General features: G+C 43.5%; 1 protein-coding gene across 1 annotated transcript in view; it reads right to left on the bottom strand.

The window, feature by feature from the left end:
* Positions 1-22076: 22076 nt before the first annotated feature.
* LOC134431775 (uncharacterized) overlaps positions 22077-25170 on the bottom strand; it is a 44743-nt gene continuing 41649 nt past the window's right edge. The window contains exon 17 of the mRNA XM_063179958.1: positions 22077-24951. Within this exon, the coding sequence (XP_063036028.1) occupies positions 22820-24951 (2132 nt within the window). The 3' untranslated portion in view covers positions 22077-22819. The remainder of the gene's footprint in view (positions 24952-25170) is intronic.

Here is a 25170-nt window from a genome sequence, read left to right as displayed (position 1 = left end):
TTGGATGTTCAGATGGCAGAGGCACTAGGAACAGGCAAAAAGTGCTGGTTTCAGTCTTATCTATCTCTATGTTACCTCAAATTTATGGACAAGAAGTACTTTGCTCCTATTTACAGCACAGCTGAGTGTGCAGCCCTTTCATACTATGAAAGAACATGGCTCTGTCAAGGAAATATCTGAACAGTTCATGAATCTGAAGAACAAATTGGCCAGATTTTCCTTTATCCCTTTCATCCCAATATTTTTGCCCTTTTGTAAGAAGCCAGGCATTTTCTCTCCCCCGTCAGTGGCCACGCTCATTTCTCTATCACCTGTCTGCTGGCGCATCTCCATGGACTTGGAACTCCTCACCTCTGGAACCTTGCTCTGGCTGGGTTTGGGGCCCAGCCTGGCTATTTGTGACTTGCAAGCGGCACGTGTTTCTCCTGGCATTTTCTGGGAAGAGCTGAGTGCAGCACTGGGAACGTTCTCCAAAGGAACCTCAGCCTTCTGCCACGTGCTGCTTCCATGGAGCAAATCCAAGGTGCCGCGTGACCGTCGGCTTTTCACCAGACAAAGAGGTGGGAAGGCAACCCACAGTGTCCTGAAACTGAAAGGGCACGAGGGCTGACCCCTTCTTCCACCCTCCAGAGACCTGCAGGCACAGGGACGGGTGGCTGCCCCTCAAACCATGTCTGTCAGCATCACCCCGAGCCAGAGCATTTACCCCAATGGGCACTCCCCAGCAAAAGCCAGGATCAGCTCCTCTCAGGCTGTGCTCTGGGCTTGCTGGCCTGGAGGGCTGACCCCACACTGGTAAATGGGATTTAACCAGTGAGACACCAGTTCCAGGGTACCTCGGGGGCTGCATTTACACACCCTGACGTGTCAGTGCTGCCCAGTGACTCTGTGCTCACCTCACCCCCATGGAGATGTGTCTGTGTGCCATGAACATGCCTGGAAAAGTGGGCAGAGTGTGGATCCACGCCATGTGAATGTCAACTGCTCTAATTAATGGTAGGCCTGGAAAGATGGACTCCATGATCTTGGCGGCCTTTTCCAACCTTGATCATCCTACGATTCTGTGACTGTTCAGGCACCCATTTTGGTCATATTGCAGAGAACATAAACAAACACAGCAAAAACCAGAGGATAAATGGGTAATTATGTTGTGTAGTCATTAATATCAGTTCAGCCTGATATTTCATGCTCCGTGCCTGGTAGCAAGTTGAGGCATTTTACTATATCTTGCAACATTCTATTTTAAGCTCATAGCATCTAAAATATTTTCCAAAATTGGCCCAGGGCAATCTTATTATCATCACACAATCATCCAAGTTAAAGAATACATTTTTGAAAAGTAGTTCATTACAAAGCCCTTTATTGTACTCTAATGTTGTCAAGGATACCAGTATTAATGACAAATGCCTTCCATAAGCAAGCCCTGACTGCTGTAACAGGAAATAATCACAGAGACCAAGTTGTATTTCTGTAATTCGCTCCCATGATAAACAGAATGTCAGTTCAAGCCACAGAAGATTTTGTAACCATAGCATCTACACAAGATTGCAGCTGATTTTGAGATCCATCTTGCTTTCAGTGCACTCTGAGTTCTACCTGGAAGCTGAAGGAAAACAAAAACTGGTGCGTGAGAACAGCACATTGATTGCTGGCAAACATTAAAGCTTCAATTCCTTATTAGAAAGGTGGTACTGGTGACCAATATTCTGCTTCATGTGTCCTCACAACTTATCTGGTGGAAGTCTGACTGTCCAAGGGAAGTTTCCTTACTTGTCAACCAAATATCCTAATGTCCAACAGCTATCAGCAAACCTTAATCTGACTATTAAATAAAGGGAATTCCTCAATGCTTTTTTTGGGGAATTGGCTGTAGTTCTGACTGCAGCTGTGTCAATTCTCAGAATCCAGTGCAGCATGACCATAACAGGCACCAAAATCCTATGGAAGAGCATCTAAGTCATAAAGCAGCACCTGGAGCCAGAGGGGAATTGCCCTGGAAGCTCAGAATGACTCCCCATAGGTCAGAGGAGTCAAAGCTGCAAGGTGGGCACTGCTGAGAGGTGCCAGCAGCCAGCAGTGGCCAGCGGCTGGGACACAAGGGGAGGCTCTGTGTGCTTTCCCTGCAGCCAGGTGCTCGCTGCCTTCTGTCCCCTGCACTGGATCTGCATTGGTGTGAGCCCAGCTGGGCACTGAGGGAACTGAAAATCAGCCTGGGAAACAGAGCAGTGAGCGTGGCCCTCTGCTGCAAGGACACAGCCACCGAACAGCCCAGGGCAGGAGGCACCTCAGAAGGTAAAACTTTCTGTGGGAAGGGGAGGGAGCCTTGGTGACATTCCCTGGAGCCCTGTCCAGCTGCAGCTTGGAATCCTCCAGCAAGGGGGACTCTGCCACATCCTAGGGAGGTTGTTCCAGCAAAGGCTTGTTCCTACTGTAAGAATTGCTTTTCCCTGTTAACACAAAACCCCTCCCAGTGTTACCTGCACTGTTGCTCCCTGTCCTCTCCACGTGGCTCTCTGAGCAGAGAGGCTCTGTCCTCTTTGTATCTCTGCTCTAAATGCTGGAATCATATGATGAACCTCATGTTCACCAGGGAGAAAAGACCCAAATTCTCCAGTGTTCCCTCACAGCAAAGGTCCTCCAGCCCCTTGATCATCTCTGTCCCTCCTTTGGGCCCTCTCCAGTCTGTAAGAGCAGCAGGTGATTTGCAGAAGCAAACAAACTCTACAACTTTTGTGAAAGCTGTAAAGCTGGTATGTTTATTACAGCGCTGGACACATGTGGGAATCATTCCCCTAAAATGACATGTGTACCTCTCAGAACTCCAGATCCTTTTTATCCCACTCTCAAATACATATGCATGCAATTTCACAATAGTTCATACATACTCATTCTACTGTTTTCGTGTGGCATTTGACACTAATTCTTCTTTATCAGAAAGAACTCCTGGGTCAGGCTGCCCTCTCTCGTAACAGTCTCTCTGTCTGCCCCCCTTATCTCTGTCCTTCAGCTGCAGCAGTTCCTCTGAGCTTAGATTTTTTATGAGAACAGGCAGTCAGGCAAAACGGCTACGTTTTCAAGATACAGACTTAACCCAAAGATGTACATTCACCTAAATCAAAATGGATTTCTACTCTGGAAAATTTCCATTCTGTCTCATTTCTCCCCCCTTTCCTAAAAATAAGTAAATTCTGTTACTTAATGCAAATCCCTACTACAATAAGTGTCTCTTAATGCTTTACCATGTACATTTGATAAGGAGGTTAACACAGTTACTTGCGGTAGAATTCTCCAATTCCAAATTAGCAATATAAATGATAACCCTAAACTTACTCCAACTAATATTAATAAAACTACAATGGGATGACACAACTAATTAAAGATCCCATTTGCAGTTGGTGACCACCCAAAGATTACATCCTACCAGTGATGATCTGCATTTTGTTTTATTCTTTGCAGAATTCTGGTTATTTCTTTTTTATCATGTTGGACAGTAAATAGGGTTTTCTCTCCACTTTCTTGAATTTTCTTCAAGATCTCCAGTAGGTCTTTGTGTTAAAGAAATTGTTTTGCTAATGTGAGGTTCATTCCAATAGGTGATAGTCTGTGATACATTGTGTGATTGGTTTTAATTTACTGGTGGAATGTCACTGGGGCCAAGTACAAAAAATCACACCTAATATTCCTAACAAAATTACAAATACAAAAATTAGAATGATTTCTACTAAACAAAATAACATTGTTATTATCGATTTTTACAATAGCACAAGCAGTTCTCAAGCACATCCAACCTTTACCAGTATATAAGAGCACAGTTTTCTGATCAGTGACTGGATGAATTTTGAAGTGGCAAATACTCTGTTCAGTGTCTAATAACACACCTTGGGCATTAATAGTACTGCTTTCAAAAATGAATCCTGGTTGTTCTCTAGTAATACAGGATTCTAAATTTACTGTTTGTCATTTTTCATTCACCTTTCACGCCCACACCCTATGTTCTGAAGAGTAGAGTGTTGGGGTCTGAATAATGAAGGGAGCTTGGGAAAATGGGAATATCCTCTGCAGTTAGGCAGGAGCTTCTACTCAAAATTCTCCAGTTCTGTTATTCAAATTGTTGCCAGAAAGTTCCATGTTCTCTGTATTGGACAATTTTTGCTGCATTAATTGTAATATTTCAAATCACCCTTTCCTGTTGGTTCCTCTGTTTAGACCCTGCCTTAACCTCTCCCCTTTTAGAAATGTATAAACATCCCTGAAGACCCTGAATCCTGCTTTTTCTAGTTTGTTCCTTCTATGGTGCATGCTGTTTAGTTTGTTGTTTTATCATTAAAGTTATTTTTCTGAGATACTAGATCAAGCTGTCTCTCTCACCAAAGTTACCAGGGCCTGTTCTCGGAGAAGTCACTGGCCAGCTGTCCTGGCTGGGACTGGGGGGGCTTCACCTGGCACCTGAACAGGGACGTCTGACATTCAGGGGACCTGCTGGGAACCAGCCCTGCCTCCAGGAGTGGGTCATAGGACCTTTCCCTTCTTGACGGAGTGAAGCCTGGGACAACTTCGCTAGGTAAGTAACAAGGAGGATGTTGCCTTATCATCATTCTTCTGAAGAAGGTAGGAGAAAGATGACATCTGCCCCATTTGCTATATTCCCCTTCGTTAGCATTTCTCAAAGTTGTTTTAAAAATGGGGGGAAGGATGTCTGTAGTAAGTAGAAAGAGACACCTATAAAACATTTAAGACTGGCAAACCAGGGAAAGAAATTTGAAAAAAAGGAGCTGCAAGAATTGGTCAGATGGGTCTTTACAGATGCCATGGACATCACCGAGTCTAAATTCTACTAATTCCTGGGATTCAGTTGGAAAGGACATTTACAATTCAGTTGCTAATCGGAACCACTCAGCACAAAAGCTAATTCCCATCTTTCAAAAAATATGTGATGTCCAATTGGATATATATATATGTTGTCCAATTGGAAGAGAAAGAAAGAAAGATGAGAGTGAAATTACTTGGAGAAGAGAAAAGGTTAGATAACTCTGACAAAGCCGGATATGCCAACCCTGCTTTTTCCTTCAAACTTTATCCGTCATTCAACCCAGAGGACAGACACAGGGTCAAGATGGCAGATGCCTGTGCCTGTAGCTGGCCCTGGGAGAAATGTGGCTTAGCCGGTGACCCTGCTGCCCTGTGTCCGTTGTCACCAGACCCTCCACCTGAGACCCATGGTAGCGGTATGCAGGCTACCTTGGACTTCTCCCACTCCGTCCCACCAGTTCCGTCGCGTTCTCCTCACCCCGTCACCCTGACTAACCCTGAGCAATCCAACCCCATTAAAGACACTAATGGCTGTGTCATCACTGAATGCCATCCTAAGACTGTCAGCCATTTTGAAGCTCCTTCTAACAACTTCAGTTAATGCCCTGGCTTGTTGGGAAACCCCACCCCAAGCCCTGCCCATCCCAAACCCGGGCACACCCAACAACCTAAGGGAATTCCTCCTCCTGCTAACACTGGAAGTTTGTCTAATAGTCACCTCCCTCTTCTGGAAGCCGTAATTAGACCTGCAGGAATCCCGGGAGGCCCCACCCCCAAGATGGCAGCATCCAGGACATCAAAGTCCAACTTGAAGTTTGGTGAGGGGAGGTATCAGAGATGAAGGAAAGTGTTTATGGCTAAGGACTATTCTTCCCTTAGCTGATTTATTCTCCTCCTCTTCATCTGAGGAAGATGTCCGCTGGTTGCAGTCTAGAAAAGGTGTCTGGGAAAGGATAAAGAAAGAAGCAATAAAGAAGGTGACTGAGAAATAGTAAACAAATCAGATGTCATGCCAGTGTGATATAACAGGAAGGGCAATCCCACTTAGGAAGCTTTGGCATTCAGTGAGATTAAAGAATTAAGTAAGGCCTCTCGAGAGTGTGGAAGAAGTTCACCATATTTTTCTAATCTCCATGCTGCAACCTTCTCTGCTCATCTTTTAACACACCATGATTTATGCTATATTATGACATCATTGTTATCCCCCACTGAACATTCCTTGTGGGAAGTGGGGTGGAAGCGATTATTGCATAAGTTGTTGCAAGACGATGCTGCTAATCAGATGTGGACCAATTGAACTATAGATGAAATAGCGGGGCAAGGGAACTTCACTGACCCTGACATGCAAGCTGTGGCTCTTCCAAGGAGTCTTCTAAATAGCATTAAAGATGCAGCAAAAAAGGCTCTCATGCACATACCTGAAGCTAACAAACCTCAACTGGACTTTGCAGATATTAAGCAAGGCCCTGCGGAACCTTATATGGCCTTTTTGGATATACTTAAATTGACCCTTGATAAGCAAGTCACAGAAGACCAAGTAAGAGAAAAGTTGCTAAAGCAATTAGCGATAAATAATGCTAATGTAGAATGCAAAAAGGTCTTGAGTGCCCTACCTTTAGAACCGGAACCTACCATCCGTCAGATGGCGGAAGGTTGTAATAAATTGGCTACTCCTGAGCACACTGCAACCATTCAGGCACAGATCCTGGTCAATGCCTTGAATGATTTCCAAAAAAACTCTCAAAAGCAGCAAAGCTAAAGACAGGACAATGTTATAACTGCAGGCAAAGGGGGCATTGGACAAAGAACTGTAACAAAGCTAAGAGGGGGACTTACCAAAACCAGTGTAATTGTGGAAAAAACAAATAAAACACTAATCAGTTCCATCAAGTGCAGGCTCACCACTGCTGTCAGTCGGGAAACTTCCAGCCAAGCGTGGGACAGAGGCATGCGAGGACATAAGAACCCCTCTCATCCGGCACACTGACCACTGGAGACTGAGTATTCCACAGCTGCGGCACCTCATTGGAAACCTTCCCACCTTGGTACCACCAGGTAACCAGCTGGAATTGTCAACTGCCCAGTCAGTGATAAACACAGATATAATACATCACGCCATTTCTATGGGTTGGTATGGCCCAGAAGCTAGACTGTGAGATCTTTTAATAATGGGATTAGATAGGTGTAATGTGGAAGGTTTATACATGTTTATCTACGGTTCTCACTGTCACTTCTGCTCAAGAAAACACTGTTCTCATGTGGTATGCTTACCCCCCTTGCTTCTTTCCAGAGGGATGGACTTTTGCTCAAGCCTTTTTGTTACCTGAAGTGGGTGAAAATTTACCTTCAGAGCCCTGTGTTACCTGGACTAAGCAAATTGGTTCAGGGAGAATAAAAGTTACTTGCACTCTCACTTGTTAAACAAAACCATTACTCTTACTGGGCTTGTAGATACCGGTGCAGATGTTACGGTAATTTCCTAGGACTACTGGCCCCCAGAATGGACTCTTGTTCCGTCTTTGGACACCTTACTGGGAATCAGGGGACACAGAATACTATGTGGAGTCTGCGCCCCGTTTTCTTTAAAGAACCTGAAGATCATGTGGCAACTGAAAACCATTTGTCATCAACAAAAGCCAAATTCTTATTTGGGGGAGAGACATTTTATACCAATGGGGTTTAAAATTAGAAACAAATTTTTAGCAAGGGCCACTCAAGAGCGTGGTGCAGTTAAATTGACCTGGACATCAGACAAGCCTGTCTGGGTAGATCAGTGGCCCCTTCCAATTGATAAATTGACCACGCTAGAAACCTTAGTAAACGAACAGTTACTTAAAGAATGTACTGTCCCCACAAACAGCCCATGGAATACCCTCATATTTGTTATTTAGAAACCTCACAGTGATAAATGGAGACTACTCCAAGATCTAAGGAAAATAAATGAAGTAATTGAGGAGATGGGATCATTACAGCCTGGCTTACCATCACCAAATATGATTCCTAAGCATCGGGCGCTAATAGTCATTGATTTGAAAGACTCTTTTTTCAGCATCCTTTTACATCCAGAGGATGTGCCAGGATTTTCTTTTTCAGTGCCCTCAATTAACAGACAATCGCCATTGAAGAGATTTCATTGGACCGTATTACCACAAGGCATGCATAACTCACCAACGATTTGTCAGTGGTATGTGTCTAAAATCCTTTCATCTGTTCGAGAGAAATTTCCTCAGTCCATGATATTTCATTACATGGACGACATACTAGTTGCTGCACAGGATGATGTTGCCCTAAAAACTGTTACCACAGAAGTAATTGCTAAAATACATGAGGCTGGATTACAAATAGCTGAAGATAAAATACAGCAACTTCCTGCTTGGCAGTACTTAGGCTACAGAATTACAGTATACAGTTGTGCTGCAAATCATGCATCTACAAGACAGCCCTGTGACGCTACGTGATCTCCAGAGACTCATTGGATCTATTAACTGGATTTGAACTCTCCTAGGGATTACCAATCAAGATTAAGCCCCTTTGTTCGAGTTACTACAGGGAGGCACAGATTTAAACTCCCTGAGAGAACTAACAGGAGAAGCAAAAACTGCTTTGGCCAAAGTGTCTGCAGCTGTACAAAGCCATCAAGCCCATCGATACCATCCAGAACTACCCTTTCTATTTGCAATCTTAGGGGAAAGTCCACATTTGTATGGTCTAATTTTTCAATGGAACAAAAGTTTGTTTGACGCTTTATTGATTTTAGAGTGGGTTTTTTTGCTTTACCAAATGTCTAAGACCATTACTACAATCACTGAAATCCTAACACAGCTGATAATGAAAGCTCGATCTTGGATTTTATGACTAGGAAACTACTTTACTGTTATGTTTATACCTGTTACTTTTTTGTACTTAAAATGGCTCATTCAACAGTCTGATATTTTTCAATTTACATGGACAGGTTTTTCAGGACAAATCTCAGTTCACTTTCCAAAACATAAGTTGTTAAAACATTCTTTTAATCTAATTTATAAACCTTTCAGAAGCCATACCCCTCTTAACACTCTCATCATTTTTACAGATGGTTCCAGGAAATCAGGCAAATCAGTAATTGCATGGAAAAATCCCCTCAACGGCAATTGGAAGTTGGATATAGAAATCATAGAAGGATTGCCACAAATGATGAAACTTGCTGCAGCTGTTCATGCTTTTTCTAAGTTCCTCCTTCCTTTTAATTTAGTCACTGACTCCTTTTATGTTGCAGGTGTGGTGGAAAGAGCAGGAGATTCCCCACTCAAGTTTGGTTCTAATGAAAGGTTATCTAAGTTACTTAAAACATTAATCTTCTTTCTTTCCCAAAGAAAACAGCCTTATTTTGTTACACACATCTGCTCTCGTACCACCTTACCTGGGTTCATGACTGAAGGTCATGCCCATGCTGACCACCTCACGATGCCCATTCAAACCACCCTCCCAAACTTTTTCAAGCAAGCTCATTTGAGCCATTCATTTTTTCATCAAAATGCTGGCAGGCGGATGTAACACAGTATCCTTCTTTTGGCCAGTTCAAATATATACTTGTTTCAGTCAATACTTTTTCAGAAGCTCTGCTTGCCACTTCACACGGGAGGAAAAGCTCGAGACATTATCAAGCACTTTTTACAAGCTTTCTCATCATTAGGAATTCCTCAAAAAATAAAACCAGATAATGGGTGCGGATCTGTTTCACAAAAAGTACAACAACTTTTTAGTTTGTGAAGGGTAAATCATGTTATTGGTATTCCCCATTCCTCCGCAAGAAAATCAATTATTGAGAGAATGCATAGGTATTTAAAAGACCTTTTAGAAAACAAAACAAAAAGGGAGAATGGAGACCTTATCAGCAGTAGACAGGCTATCTAAGGCCATATCTGTTTTTAATTTTCTTAATAATTCATTTATGGAACTATTACTGCCATTTTTTCTGCATTTTAGCAACTCCACCCAAGCCAGGCTGAAGGAGACACCCCCAGTTCTAATGATCCCTTGAAGTGTCCACAGTTCCTGTTCCTGCCATTCCTGCTCCTCCTACACCTGATCCTCGTGGATTACTACAGTGGATAGGTTTAAATCTTTTATCTCAGAAAGTTCTCCCATGGATCCAGTATACTGATTAAAAGCTGGGACCAAGGCCAATCAGCATCGCTTTGGATAGAGGTACTCTCTAATTCTAAGACTTCAGTTATAATTATATGCAAAACAATTCTGTAAATGAAATTAAAAACTACGCCCGGCCACAATATACTCATTTTGCCTGAGTAAGTTTTAGTCTCAGTTCATTGTCTCCTGGTGTCACTCTCCAAGGGGCTTCTGGAGCCTTCTTCACTCAAGAGTGGTGGATCCAGGCATTTTGCTCCTTGATCTTGATTGCAGTGAAGGTGGTGAGAATGGTCCCTGGAATGGTCCCTTCCATTGTGGTTCTAAAGTCTTTTCTGAGAGACTTAACATATACATAATCTCCAGGCTGTATTTTATGTACTGGCCCATCTAACTCCCTCCTCCAAATTCCAGCCACATGTTTCTCAATTTTTCTGAGCTGTTTGCTTAAAGGCACCATGTCGGTGGCCAGTGTTACCTCCCAAGCGTGGGTGGACATTCCTTTTTGTATTCCATATGGTCTTCCATAGAGAATTTCAAAGAAACTCAGTTTTTCTTTAGCCTGAAGTTTAGTTTGGATTTGCAATAGTGCCAGTGGAAGAGCTTGGGGCCAGGGTAGACTAACTTCCTGCCCCAGTCTAATAAATACCAATACTCCACTTTCCTTGGGAGTTCTGAAAAGTCAATTTGCCACTGCTGTCCAGGCCCATGGCCCCTCCCAGTCTGACCAAGTTTCAGCCTCGGGGTATTAGTATTAGACTAACCTTGGGGTTAGTCTGGAGGCAAAGATCACACTTTTGGGTCACTTGAATAATAGTGGCATATAAATTCCTGGCAACGACTCTCTCAGTCAAGTAGGAGTTTAGGGCATCTATTCCCTAGTGTGCTTTCTGGTGTTCTACCCTTACCAGTGAACACAATAAATGGGAAGGGATTACCAGCTTTCCTTCAATGGTAGTCGACCCTTCTTGGTTATACTGCCCTTTTTGATCTTCAGTTAGTTTTCTATCTTTCTTATTATATTCTGGCTTACCTTCAAGGGAAATTTGTCCATATGGAATAAGGGCTCCTTCAATAGTTACATCACCTTTTGCTGCTTCCTTTGCCTCTCTATCCACCAGCTCATTTCCTTCTTTCAATTCTGAGCTCACTCTTTGGTGTGCCCTAATGTGCATAATTGCTACTTTTACAGGCAGCTGAACTACTTCCAGCAGCCGGATTATCTCTTGTGCATGTTTGATGCTCTTTCTCTGTGAGGTGAGCAGTCCCCTCTCTTTCCAGATGGCTTCAAGTGCATGCACGACTCTGAATGCATACCTCAAGTCTGTATAGATGTTTATTCTCTTTCCTTTTGCCATTTCCAAGGCTCAGGTCGGGGCAATTATCTCGGCCTTCTGCACAGAGGTGCCTGTTGGTAAGGGTCCAGATTTGATTACGTCTCTGCGGGTGGTCACTGCATACCCAGCATGTCACTTTCCATTGGCAACATAGCCACTCCTATCAGTGAACCAGGTCTCTGCATCATCCAAAGGAGTGTCCTTTAAGTCCGGGTGGCTGGAGTAGGTAGCTTCAATGTCTCCAGGCAATTGTGGTGTACTGCTTCTCCTTGATTTCCACTGAGAAAAGAAGCTGGGTTGACAATATTAGTTACCACTATCTCTACATCATCTTGCTCTACCATTATGGCCTGGTATTTCAGGAACCTGTGTGCTGAGAACCAGTGGCTGCCCTTTACTGCCAATACTGTGGACTCTGTGTGGTACACTAACACAGTAATTTTCTGTCCCAGGATAAACTTGGGTGCCTCTTGAACATTCAGCACAACTGCTGCTACACCTCTGAGGCAACCTGGCCGTCCCTGGGTTGTTGCATCTAGTTTCTTAGAGAAGTAAGCAACTGCCCTCTGGTATGGACCCAACTCCTGAGCCAGTATTCCCAGGGCAATTCTTTGTCTTTCATGGGAAAATAGAAAGAATAGTTTACTTACATCTGGAAGTCCCAAAGCTGGAGCTGACATGAGGACACTCTTTAGCTGGTGAAAGGCCCATGTGGCATATTTTGTCCACTGGAGATCTCTGTTTCCATTGGCAATAAGAGCATAGAGGGGTCTGACGAGCAGTCCATAATTATAAACCCACAGCCAGCACCACCCTGCCATGCCTAAGAAGTTTCAGAGTTCCTCTATTGTCTGGAGTTTTGGGGTTTGGCATATGGCTTCTTTGCGAGCCTGCCCTTAAAGTCCGTTGCGCAGCACTGACCTCGTACCCCAGGTAGATTATTTTCTGTTTCACTCCCTGTGCCTTTTTCTTTGATACTCTGTATCCTTGGGGTCCTAGGAAATTTGAAAGGCTTACTGTCCAGGCTACATACGCTTCCCTAAACTGAGTGGCCACTAGAAGATCATCCACATAATGCAACAGCCTGCCTTCTTCCTGTGGAGCTTCCCAGGACTCTGGATCTTTGCATGTTGCTCCCTAAACAGAGTGGGGGAATTTTTGAAACCTTGAGGAAGCACGGACCATGTGAGCTGGGTTTTGCACCTGCTTTTAGGGCTTTTCCATTTGAATGCAAAAATTTTCTGGCTGGCATTTTGGATAGGGAGGCAGAAGAAGACATCTTTCAGTTCTAAAATGGTAAACCAGGTAAGCTGAGGTATTAGACAAGTTAGTAAAGTATATGGATTTGCTACCACAGGATATAAATCTTCTGTTACTATACTGACAGCCCCCAAATTCTGTACTATTCTGTATGACCCATCAGATTTCCGAAAGGGTAAAATGGGAGTATTGAAATCAGATTGGCATTCTTTCAATAACCCTAACTGCAGAAAATTTTCAATTATTGGTCTAATTCCTTCCCTGTCTTCCTTTTTAGGGAGCACTGCGTAATTCTCACTGGTTGTGACCCTTCCTTAAGCTTAATTACTACAGGGGAGGCATTTCTCACTCTCCCTGATACATCAGAGGCCCGTACCCAAGGAAATACTTGACTTAGTATCTCTGCATCAATTTTCTCCTTAATTTCAATATCTGTTATGGCTAAACTTAATAGCTCTATGTACTTCTTATCATTCACCTTCAGAGAAACTTCTCCATTTTTGAATGTAATGCTTGCTTGTAACTCCAATAAATCTCTCCCTAGAAGTGCTTTTGGCAAATTGGGCATAAACAAAAATCTATTTATACCCCATTGTTTTCTCAATTTGTACCTTAAAGGTTTGCAAAAATATGCCTTTTCAGACTGGCCAGTTGCTCCCCGCACTACAACATAATAATTCTCAACAGGTACTAAAGCTTTATTTAAAACTGAATATGTGACCCCTGTATCCAAAAATTCCACCCTTTTCCCTTCTTCCCCCAGCCCCATCATTATAACGAGTGGGTCTACTGGGGTAGAATTCCCCAGTCCTCCTCAGTTTTTTTGTACATGTGCAGCCACTTGTCGGTCACCTTGTCTCCATTCTGGGCATTGATTTTTCCAGAGACAAATTCTTCTACAAATTACACACTGATTTCTGCCCAGCCAAGGTGGTCCTTGTCTGGGTGGTCCCTGATTGTATTTTCTTTGCCTTTCCTCCTGTACCACTGCTACCAACTTTTTCATTCCTTGTTTATATCCTTCTTCCCAGTTACTAAAATACCCTCCATGACTCTTCTAGCAAGACTTCGAGGTTTCTCCCTTCCGGCCCCCAGATATTCTGAAGTTTATGTCTAATATCTCTAGCAGACTGCCCCAAAAATGAATTAACTGGCCCGATTCATCCCTGTCTCAGACCCCAGATCCAATGATATATGATGACACATAGCATCCCTTAAACATTCTAGAAACTCAGACAGTGTTTTGGAAGGGCCCATCTTCAGGGAATATAAGGCAGACCAATTTATGGTTTTTGGAATAGCTCTTTCCACTTCTGTTGCTATCCACTCTTGATAATCTGCTAATCTCTTTACTTCTGCTGATACATTGGGATCCCATTATGGGTCTTAGTGGGGAAAATATTCTTTTACATCTAGCTGCTTGCTCTTGCAGTAATCCTCTGCCAAAGTCCCTGCTGTCTTTAAGATCAGCTGTTTTTCTGTTTCAGTGAAAGCATCCAGTAGTAAATGGATGTCAACCCAATCTGGATTGTGTTGTTTGATAACATATCATAGACATTTGGCAGTAAGTATCAGATTGATGCGATAATTGCTAGCAATCCTTTCCCATGCCTCTAAATCCAAAGTGGTAAATGGATTAATCAATAACTTCCCTTCTTCTGGTCCCAATGCCTCTCACAGAGGGGCCTGTAACACTCTTGCCTCCTAGTTCTAGATGCAACTGGGCTGTCAGGAGGGGGGTGGGTTCTAGTGGGTGTGCTTTCCCAGCCTGAGTCCTCCTCCTTTTTGGGGAAGTCCTCTTCCTCTTCATGCTCATCCTCAATCTCCCTTCCTCCAGGAGGAGCTTTTATGAAATCAAATGTATCTCATTCTTGACCCTCAGAATGATAAACCTTGTCTGATCTCATACACCATTGTCCTATTGTTTTGTGGAGAAAAGAAGAAACCTCACAACTTTATAAAAGTTGTAAAGCTCAGTATGTTTTATTATGGCGCCAGACACATGTGGAGAAAACTCTCCTCAAAAGGCCTGCGTACCTCTGAGAACTTCAGCTCTCCTTTTATCACCCTCTCAAATACATATGCATACAGTTTCACAATAGGTTCATACATATTCATTTTTATGGGTTTCGTGTGACTTTTACCGCTAGTTCCTTTTTATCAGAAAGAATTCCGAGGTCAGGCTGACTTGCCCTTACAGCAGTCCCTGTCTCTCTCTATCATCTTCTGTCTCCTCCCCTTTATCTCTGTCCTTCGCTGAAGTAACTTCACTGAGCTTAGGCCTTGCAGTCTGGCTAAATAACTACGATTTCTAACCACGGACTCAACTCAAAAATGTATATTTCACCTAAATTAAAATGGATTTCTATCCTGGAAAATTTTCACTTTGCTTCACTATACTGCATGCTGAACAACAATGCTTGATTTACCCCCTCTTTGCCTTGTTGTCCTTTCCAAGAGCTAACACCATTGGGTCAGAGGGAGCTCTGACCCACGGTCTCTTTGCCATTCCTGGTGATTTCTTGAAACAAAAAACTTATCAGCATACAAAACCTCATTCCATTTACCTTCCTGTCTTAAAAACAATATTAACAATATTAAGGTATTACAATCTAAAGTTCCAGTGGGTGGCCACTTTGCTCCGTCCTCTAACCTGTATAATGGCCAGCGTGTGCTGTGTTGAATTAGATATTTTTTATTCTCAGAGCCCCCCCTGCTGGTGACTTCCTTCCAGTGGGCCAACATGCACTCCAAGGGGCTAGTTTGAGGAACTTCTTTGCTCTGGTTAGTTCCCATTATCTCCTTCTCCTTGTCCTTTCTCATTTCCATCCAAACCTCTCTTCACAGAGCTTCACAGTTGTTTCCCAGTTTTCTTCCCACACACACCCCCAGGTGGCAGGTATCAGATGTGATTTCCCACACACAAGTTTTAAAATCTTAGGTTCTGAATCAGCTTGATCAGGAAACCTCAATTTACACTTGGGGCATGTGCCCCGACGCTTATTAGAACAGCAATACCAGCATCTCTCACAAACTCCGCACTGCAATAATACCGACGCAGCGTGCCAGCCTCTCGATGCACCAAAGGCTCTCATGAATTGCCCGCAGAGGCAGGCTATTCTGTTTATCACTTCAGGGAATTCTAAATCTTCTTTGGCAAGTTGTTCCCAGTCCAGACTTACTATGGTACCAGCTGAAGCCCAATAAAGCCCCTCTAAATGAACTCGTTCATCTCCTCTATCTATCCAATAATTCACAGGATTCACAAACTCCCAGGTGTCAAGTCCAAACCACTGGGGCAGAGGAACCCCTTGAGTTCATCTAGCCACGGTTAAAGTGTGCACAATCTACACAAATACCCACCTTTGAACTCAATAAATGTCCTCACCCACGCTTCTCCACTTGCTCCACTTCTCTGCCTGGTGCTCCCTGCCCCCACAGCCTGCCCCAGCTGGCGCCTCAGGCCTCACTCGGCCGCTTCAGAGGCAGGCGGAAACCCCCCTGCACTGTAGGTATATTCAGTTACGCGCTCTTTCAAACACCACGCACTCGCACAATTACAAAGACACTAACATTAACCACACAATGCATTTACCATACAATGTCTGGACACCCCAAACACACACACAGGTTCACTTGACTCACCCCCAGAGTTGACAGTGGTCACTCTATTGAACAGTGAACCCCCATTTCTAGTCCAGCCGCCCCATCGACCGGTCTGCCTGCTGGCACAGGAATGAGGCTGAGCATTCAGACGTCTTTCAGTGACTCATTCAGCCGTCCTATCTCTCTCTCCCCCAGGGCCCCTCAATACATACTGTGTTTATCTCTGCACACCAGCAGGTCCTTGTCTGTCTCCGCAGGAGGCAAGCCAAGACAGGCGGAGGTCGTCCGAGAAAATCCCAGGGCATGCCTTAGGAGGTCTGTCTTCCCTCTGCCCTGCGAGAACAGAGATAGTCTCCTGCCTGGCTCGCCAAAAAGATTTGCGGAAGCAAACATTCTTCACAACTATTGTGGAAGTTGTAAAGCCAGTATGTTACAGCACTGGACACCTGTGAGGACCACTCCCTTCAAAATACATGCTGTAGCTCTTGGAACTCCAGATCCTTTTTATTCTCCTCTCAAATACATATGCATGCAATTTCACAATAGGTTCATACATATTCATTCTACTATTTTCACATGGCATTTGACGCTAATTCTTCTTTATCAGAAAGAACTCCTGGGTCAGTAACAGTCTGCCCTCTCTCGTAACAGTCTCCGTCTGCCCCCCTTATCTCTGTCCTTCGACTGTAGAAGCTTCTCTGAGCATAGGTTTTTTACGAGAACAGGCAGTCAAACTAAACAACTATGTTTTCAAGCTACAGACTTAACTCAAAGAGGTACATTTCACCTAAATCAAAATGGATTTCTGCTCTGGAAAATTTCTCATCTCTCTCACAGGGGAGAGCAAGGCACTGAAGGGAGAACAATTCAAATTCAGTGGATGCACAAACTTAGACTCAGTGGATGTGACCTTGGCTGTCGCTGGAACAAGTCGGGAGAGGTTTGGAGGAAGCAAGAATGGAAAGGAAAAAGGGGTAGTATAAAAATTAAATAAAAATATAAACAATAAAATAATAAAAGAAAATTGAAATGAAAAAGAGAGAGGAAGAAAATTATCCCTAATGATACTTTTCTCCCAGGAGTTTCTGACAGTGGAGCACTGTTACAGCTGGCACCAGAAAAACAGGAGCAATTATTTCTTCAGTGAGGACTTTATCTATTGTGTCCACTTTGTCCTTCACTGCTCAGGCTCCATTCAGGATCAGCAGCTTGTTTCTAAATCATGCAGTTTTCCTTCTTTCCAAAAGAGACTGATGTCACAGTGTTTGGTTATCAGTTTCCCTTGGACAAAGCAGGAGAAGCTTCTTCCTGACTGACCTGCATGGGAAGGGACCTGCTCTATAAATGCACAGTGCCAGAGTACCTCCACCACTTTCTGTACCTGTATCCCTGTCCTAGGGTGACATTATTATGCTTGTATCCCCAGCTGTCTGTTCTGTTTATGCTGGATATTACATTCTGTGCCTTCAAGACTGACTCTGAGAGCAAAGTGGGAGAAGAAACACAGAGTTTTTTTATCAGCCTCACTCACTCCTTCACAGTCTGCTGGAACACAGAACTCCACTGTTGTTGTCTGGACATGGACGGGGCAGAACACCGTACTCCTTTTGCTAGTTAGTTAGTTAGTTAGTTAGTTAGTTAGTTAGTTAGTTAGTTAGTTAGTTAGTTTAACTGGCTGAGGCAGTCCGAGTTTTCCCTGGACTGTTTTTCTTTCCCTTTTGGAACTGTTCGACCCTGCTTCAGACTGGGACCCTGGGAAACACCGAGGAAACATCGTACAATGCAGCCTGCCGGGGCTACTCTGCAGCTTTTCCCAGCGCCGGAGGGACCGATAACAGAGCAACCACCACCAGGCAGACTTTCTGAATTTGTCATCTCTTCAGAGCAGCGAATCAGTTTTGTCATCTGGTATTGTTCATTTTGTGTGCTGGGGAGTACTTTGCCTGTTAAATAAACAGGTTCTTTCCACTTCTCTCCAAGGAAATCCTTCTCAAACCAGTTGGGGAGAGGGACTTTGTGGGTTGTCTTTCTAGGGGGGCCACTTTTGGAGGTTTTCTCCCAAATTTGCCCTAAAACCAGGACAAGATGGAACAGTGTAAGTTGCAGTTCTGCTGCAAAATTTGGACAATTGCTCACAAATGAATGATCTCTCTTCATCACTGCTTCAATCTGAACATAATTTATGCTAGTCTTATAGAAACAATTTAAAGAGAAAATCAGTTTAAACTGCTTTTGTACTCTCAATTTAATTGTTTTCTAACCAAGATATCAGAGACTTGGCCCTTTTTTAAAATAAAGGCAAACACAGAAAGGGTTATGCATATTCATAGTTTTCCTTAGAAAAGGCGTGGCTATGCGAACTATTTCTTAAAATTCACTATTTTCATTAGCATGCATGAGGCACAGGCGCAGTGCACCGCTGTGGACCCTCTGAGGAAGGCTCCCCATCTTCCTCGGTGGTCTCCTGATGAAGGCTGGAGGTCTTCATTGCCGTGTCCTTTTCACATTTCTCCTCTAGGCATGTGCAGTCTCTTGTTTGCTGTTTCAGTGATTTCCTCACTGTTTTTAGCAAGCTCTGTTCTTCATTTTTGCAAGTTCTGTTCTGTATTTCTTGCCACATTTCATCCTGCGTCTTTAGCTTGCGGCTAATTATTGCTAGCTTGTGTTGGTTACAATGTATCTGATTCCTGCCTATGTGCCTCACATTAACCTTTTAACCCTTTCAAATATTCACACTATAGAAAATCTAGGCCTGATTTTGTTGCTTAGCATTTTAAATTTAATACATTTTGATTTTTAAAAAAATAAAACTGAAATTACTGTAGCACAAATTGAATATCATTAAATACTGCTCATTACAATTTAACTTTAAACAAATACGACTTTTGCTTGGGAAAGTGAACACAGCAAGAGGGCTGAGGTAGTTAGGTCTGAGCAGCAGACCTCAGCCAAAGTTGACTTATAAGATGAACCGTGGGCATTATGGGACTAACTCCATGATTATTATTTATGCTCGCCGTTTAACACCAAATAAGTGCTTCAGAAACTTACACATAACCTTGTGTAAATATCTGCAAGAAATGTATAATTTTAAGAAATCTTCCCAATTGATATGAATAGAGGCTTGTTCACAGGGTATTTAAGGGAAACCTCCAGACAAGGCTGGGGCTCTGGCCAAGCCCCTGCCTCTGCTGGTCAGGAAGTGTGCCATCAGATCCACGCGTTTCTATGCTAAAGATGTAATCAAGTTACTTTGACTTGGTGATTTGGGCCTATAAAAGCTGGACCCACTTTCAGGGTGAATTTGAATACCTCAGCTACAGGTGAGGATTTTCCCAGCTTCTGGGAAGATTTCTGCAGGTCCTCTCTATGAAATGGGGCTCTACAGCAACTGTGGACTCTGGACAATGGTAAAGTGTTCAGGCCATTGGTGATGGATCTTTCTCAATCACTGTCTGGTCTCTCATATAGTAGTGAGATTACCTTGCTTGTTTTTGCTTGTCACTAAAGCCAAGCACACAGTTTTACTGAATGTATTGTTTTACTTTTCTGTTGCCTTAATATTCCTAGTAAAATATGATCTTTCTTTCTTTCCATTGGTGTCTGTGTCCTTTAAAACACCCCTGTCAATTGACAGAACAAGAGCCTAAGACCTACTGGGATCAGCGTTTCTCAGACTTGTTGGAGTTGCCTAAGCAATGCTTTGTGCCCCTCATTTTTTTCAACAATAGCCCAAGTCTGTAGAAAAGGGGAACCTAAGCAAGTATCTTGAGTTTCCTGAAAAGAACAAAATTCTTGGACAGCAAGTAGCATTCCCAAAGAGCTAGCAGCAAACTGAAGATACCTCGATGAATGGATTAGTGAGATTATGAGCCACGTTTGCCGGTGATGGCAATGTTGCCTTTTTCCCAACCTGGAAATGAAAGTAGAGATAATTTTAGTAAGGAGATAATATAAAAAAGGATCTTTATTTGGAGGTTTTCAGGGGCAGTTATGGAAAGATGTCCACAAAAGCCCACTCCCTCCAAGGATGAGTACATATTTGTAGGTTTTAGGAAATTAGCATAATTGATAAAAAGCACTAATTAGGACAAGTGATGATGCGATTATCCCCCAGGTCAAGTTTCTCCTCTGGAGTCCCCCCTCTTGGCACTGGCTGTACTTCGTCCATTAAAATGCATCTCCAAGAGTCGTTCTTGTGTGCCAAGATGGCACTGGGGCCTTGGACCACCCAGCGCTTGGAGCTCTGGAATTTATTTTGTCTTTTTGCTTAGGGAAAGGACTTGGGAAAGGACTTGGAAAAGTATTAGGAAAACTGGTCACTAGTACAGTAGGATACAGAGCTACAAATATATATGCAAAGAATATAGAAAACATAGAAAAAAGGCAAACCCCAAATGGCATCAGCAAGGTCTTGAGCAAGAACACATATGTCCAAAGGGCCTTCTCAGCCCTATTTCTGCATATTTCTGGGAACCAGAGGAATCCTGCTTGAGCCTGTGTGGAGATGGATTTGGGAAGTAAAAGTTCATTTCTTTTATTCTCCTTGGGGCAGATCCTGTTCCTAACCTCAGCTGAGCTTCTCTCCACTGTGATGCCTCTGATTGTTGCAGCAAAACAATTCATGGCAGACAGAAGACACTGACACCTCCAGGGACATGACTTTTTCAAGTGCCACCTGTGAGTGGGAGTCGGAATAAAAACTATAAACCACAACTCCACTGGAAGATTCTCTTCATTCCGTAAATAAGCTCTACATTCCCTTCTGAATTGTCAGTTGTTTGTTAAGGATGGGAACTTCTCTTTTATGATTTTTTTCATGTGGTTTGGAATTGGCTAAGGGTCTCCTTCATTCACAGACTCCAGACCAAAGTGCCTTTGGAATATGGCCCATGGGCAGTTTTTGCCCAGCCATGGTACTTCTAGATCAGAAAGCAAAGGCAATGGCATTTGCAAACAAAACCCAACAAAGCCTGGGACAGCCAAAACATCCTGGGGAGATAGAGGCCTCCAGCTGTTCCTAGAAATCAGCAGAGTTCCAGCCAAATAGTTGTGTAGCACTAAGTGCAATCTCTTTGCCTGGATCAGAGCCTTGCTCAACTGAAAAAGCAGAAAGATCAGCAAGGGTGCTCCCAAAGGCCCATCACATTGTTTTTATTCTGCTCATCTGGCTTAAGTTTGCAACTCAATGTGTGTCTGCAGTTACACTGGTTAGGAGGAAGGAAAACCAAACCAACCACCAAACAAACAACAAAACATAAACAAAAAAAGAGCCTCATGGCAGGGCTATGATGTTCCACAAGAGGAATCACTGGTGTCCATTTCATGGACCTCTCTCAATCCTATTAAAGTACTGTAGTCCTGGTTTAAAATAGACATGTATGAAACAGTTTGAGAGACAGTGACTAAAGTGGCTTATGGATTTTTTTTTTTTTTTAAGAATGAGGAAAACGACCCAAAAGGTGTCTTTTTATAACATTTTAAAATATACTACATAAAAATTACCAACTGCAGTAAGTAAGAATTAAAAAAACAAGTTCTTTGGTATGCAAGTAATTAGAAACACAGAAATGTGAAGATATGAATGCATATTTTCTTAAAAATATGAAATTACAGACAAAAGTCGATGATGGTAGAGACAGGAATCTGACATACACACACTGAATTCATGCAGCAACAGCCAATGCTTATTGAATGGCTGTGGGAAATGGATTTGTGAAGACTTCTCAAAATCTGACAGAAGCTCACAGTCTTGTACACCTGCATGCAAACACTGAGATAAGGTGTGCTGACTTAGGAAGGCCATGGAATAGCAATGACATTGTTGAGAGAGACTGAACTAGAAACAAGTTTCAGTAAGTTTCAAAATATGGCCCTGCAAAAAAACTAGATATTTTAGAGCATTAGAACTATGAAAGATGTATTGTAGCAGAACCATATGGGGAAAAATAGAGGTGATTGGTGTTAGAGTTAAGAGCAGCATTGTGGGGCAAAAGCTAATAGGTTGAAAACCATTTATAAGGTATTGTAACCAGGAAATAGGTTGGCTTCTGAAGGAATGGCGTTGAGATTTACATCTCTTGTGTCTCACTATTCATCGAGACTGATAATGGAATGAAATCTCTTTAAATGCCTCTCAGTTGCCCCCTCTCTGTAAAAGCTGGGAAAACCAACAAAAGGCATCCTCTTCTACAGGGCCTTCAAATTTCCCACTCTTACATAGCTGATTGGACAAGGGTCTTAGCTCCACCAGCTCACTGGCCAATGATATGGGTGCATTCATTGTTCAAAGGGATTGGCTGAAGTCCCCTGTTTGAAGTTGAATCCAACCTATCAGTAACACACCCGGGGACTTGTTTGCTTCTACTATCCAATGGATTAGGCTGGTTGAGTTGCTGTCTTGTTATGCCACATAATCTGTGAAGCTTTAGGCCACCTATAGCTGTCACAACCAAAACTACATACACTGAACTACAATATAAAGGTTGGTACTTTAATTACTCCTTTTTTAATTGTACTTTAATTAGGTCCTTTTACATTGATGGATTTTTTTTTTTTTCTTCTGAAGAGAAGCTAGGATATTGCTCAAGAAAACTGTCACATCCAATAATTAAATTCCCTGATTTCTTCTGGTGCTGGGTAAGACCTTCAGGCTGAAAGACTTCACTGAAGGCAAAGAACTAGTTCCGTGTGGTTTTGTTGACTGAAGATGCAGTACCAGTTCTGCTCCCTGTCATATGGGAGGATGCACCCACTGATGATCCAGTACTGTTTCTAGTTGGTGTCAGGTTGGTGAATGTGTCCCTTGATGACCCAATGCTTGCTCTGCTTGGTGTCCCACTGGAGGATATGTTGCTTGCAGACAAACTGTAACTTCTGTCGGATATCGCATGGGAGGATATGTCCATTGATGATCCAAAACTTGTACTTAGGTTTTGGGTCATTGGTGGACATATTGGACAGTCTGATGTCACACTGGAGGGTATGCTGCTTGCAGACCAACTGTAACTTCTGTCGGATATCTCATGGGAGGATATGTCCATTGATGATCCAAAACCTGTTCTGCTTGGTGTCACACTGGAGGATGTGTCGGTTGGAGACAGAGGGTACATTCTGTCGTGTGTCCCATAGGAGGATATGTCCATTGATGATCCAAAACCTGTTCTGCTTGGTGTCACACTGGAGGATGTGTCGGTTGGAGACAGAGGGTACATTGTGTCGGATATCCCATGGGAGGAAATGTCCATTGATGATCCGAAACCTTTTTTCTCTGGTGTCAAAATGGAGAGTGTGTCGGATGCAGATGGAGTGTATATTCTGTCATGTACCCCACGGGGGGACATGTCCATTGATGATCCAAGACCTTTTTTCTCTGATGTCACAATGGAGAATTTGTCAGATGGAGACAGAATGTACATTTTGTTGCGTACTCCCTGGGGGGACATGTCCATTGATGATTCATAACCTGCTTTCTCTGGTGTCAGAATGGAGAGTGTGTCAGTTGGAGACAGAGGGTACATTCTGTCAAGTGCCCCATGGGAAGACATGCCTATTGATGATCCAAAACCTGTTCTGCTTGGTGTCACACTGGAGAATGTGTCAGTTGGAGACAGAGGGTACATTCTGTCGGATATCTCATAGGAGGATATGTCCATTGATGATCCAAAACCTGTTCTGTCTGGCGTCACAATGGAGGGCATGTTGCTTGCAGACAAACTGTAACTTCTGTCGGATATCCCATGGGAGGATATGTCCACTGATGATCCAAAACCTGTTCCGTCTGGTGTCACAATGGAGGGTATGTTGCTTGCAGACGAACTGTAACTTCTGTCGGATATCCTGTGGGAGGATATGTCCATTGATGATCCAACACTTGCTCTGTCTGGTGTCACACTGGATGATGTGTCGGTTGTATACAGAGTGCGTGTTCTGCGTGGTACCACACTGGAGGGTACGCTGGATACAGGCACAGTTCTGTCTGGTGACAAACTGGAGAGCCTGTCAGTTGCATACAGAGTGGGTGTTCCACGTGGTATCATGCTGGAGGGTACGCTGGATACAGGCACAGTTCTGTCTGGTGCCACACTGGAGAGCCTGTCAGTCGCATACCGAGTGGGCGTTCCACGTGGTACCACACCGGACGGTACGCTGGATACAGGCACAGTTCTGTCTGGTGCCACACTGGAGAGCCTGTCAGTTGCATACAGAGTGGGCGTTCCACGTGGTACCACACTGGACGGTACGCTGGATACAGGCACAGTTCTGTCTGGTGCCACACTGGAGAGCCTGTCAGTCGCATACCGAGTGGGCGTTCCACGTGGTATCACACTGGACAGTACGCTGGATACAGGCACAGTTCTGTCTGGTGCCACACTGGAGAGCCTGTCAGTCGCATACCGAGTGGGCGTTCCACGTGGTAACACGCTGGAGGGTACGCTGGATACAGGCACAGTTCTGTCTGGTGCCACACTGGAGAGCCTGTCAGTCGCATATAGAGTGGGCGTTCTACGTGGTATCACACTGGACAGTACACTGGATACAGGCACAGTTTTGTCTGGTGCCACACTGGAGAGCCTGTCAGTCGCATACAGAGTGGGCATTCCACGTGGTACCACACTGGACGGTACGCTGGATACAGGCACAGTTCTGTCTGGTGCCACACTGGAGAGTCTGTCAGTCTCATACAGACTGGGCGTTCCATGTGGTACCACACTGGTAGGTATGCTGGATACAGGCATAGTTCTGTCTGCTGCCACACTGGATGTTGTGTCGGTTCCAGAGACAGTATCGGTTCTAAGCTCTCCCCTGTGTGCTGGAATAAAAAAAAATAGAAAAACAGATCAAGAGCAAATCTACGTTTCCTCTTAAATACCTCTCACAAGGGTATGTATGTGAAGTACTTATAACTAACTGTTTGCTTCTTAAGTGCTTATTTGAAACACACAGTGCCTGATTATAGATACTAATCTTTAATAGATAAAGGATATTAGCACAAGCATCCTGCCCTTCGAAGGGTTGGAAAACAATAGCA

Source organism: Melospiza melodia, chromosome Z, assembly GCF_035770615.1.
Source record: "Melospiza melodia melodia isolate bMelMel2 chromosome Z, bMelMel2.pri, whole genome shotgun sequence".
NCBI classification, from domain to species: Eukaryota; Metazoa; Chordata; class Aves; order Passeriformes; family Passerellidae; genus Melospiza; species Melospiza melodia.
Note: the sequence above shows the minus strand (reverse complement) of the source record. Positions and strands in the feature narration are given on the sequence as shown.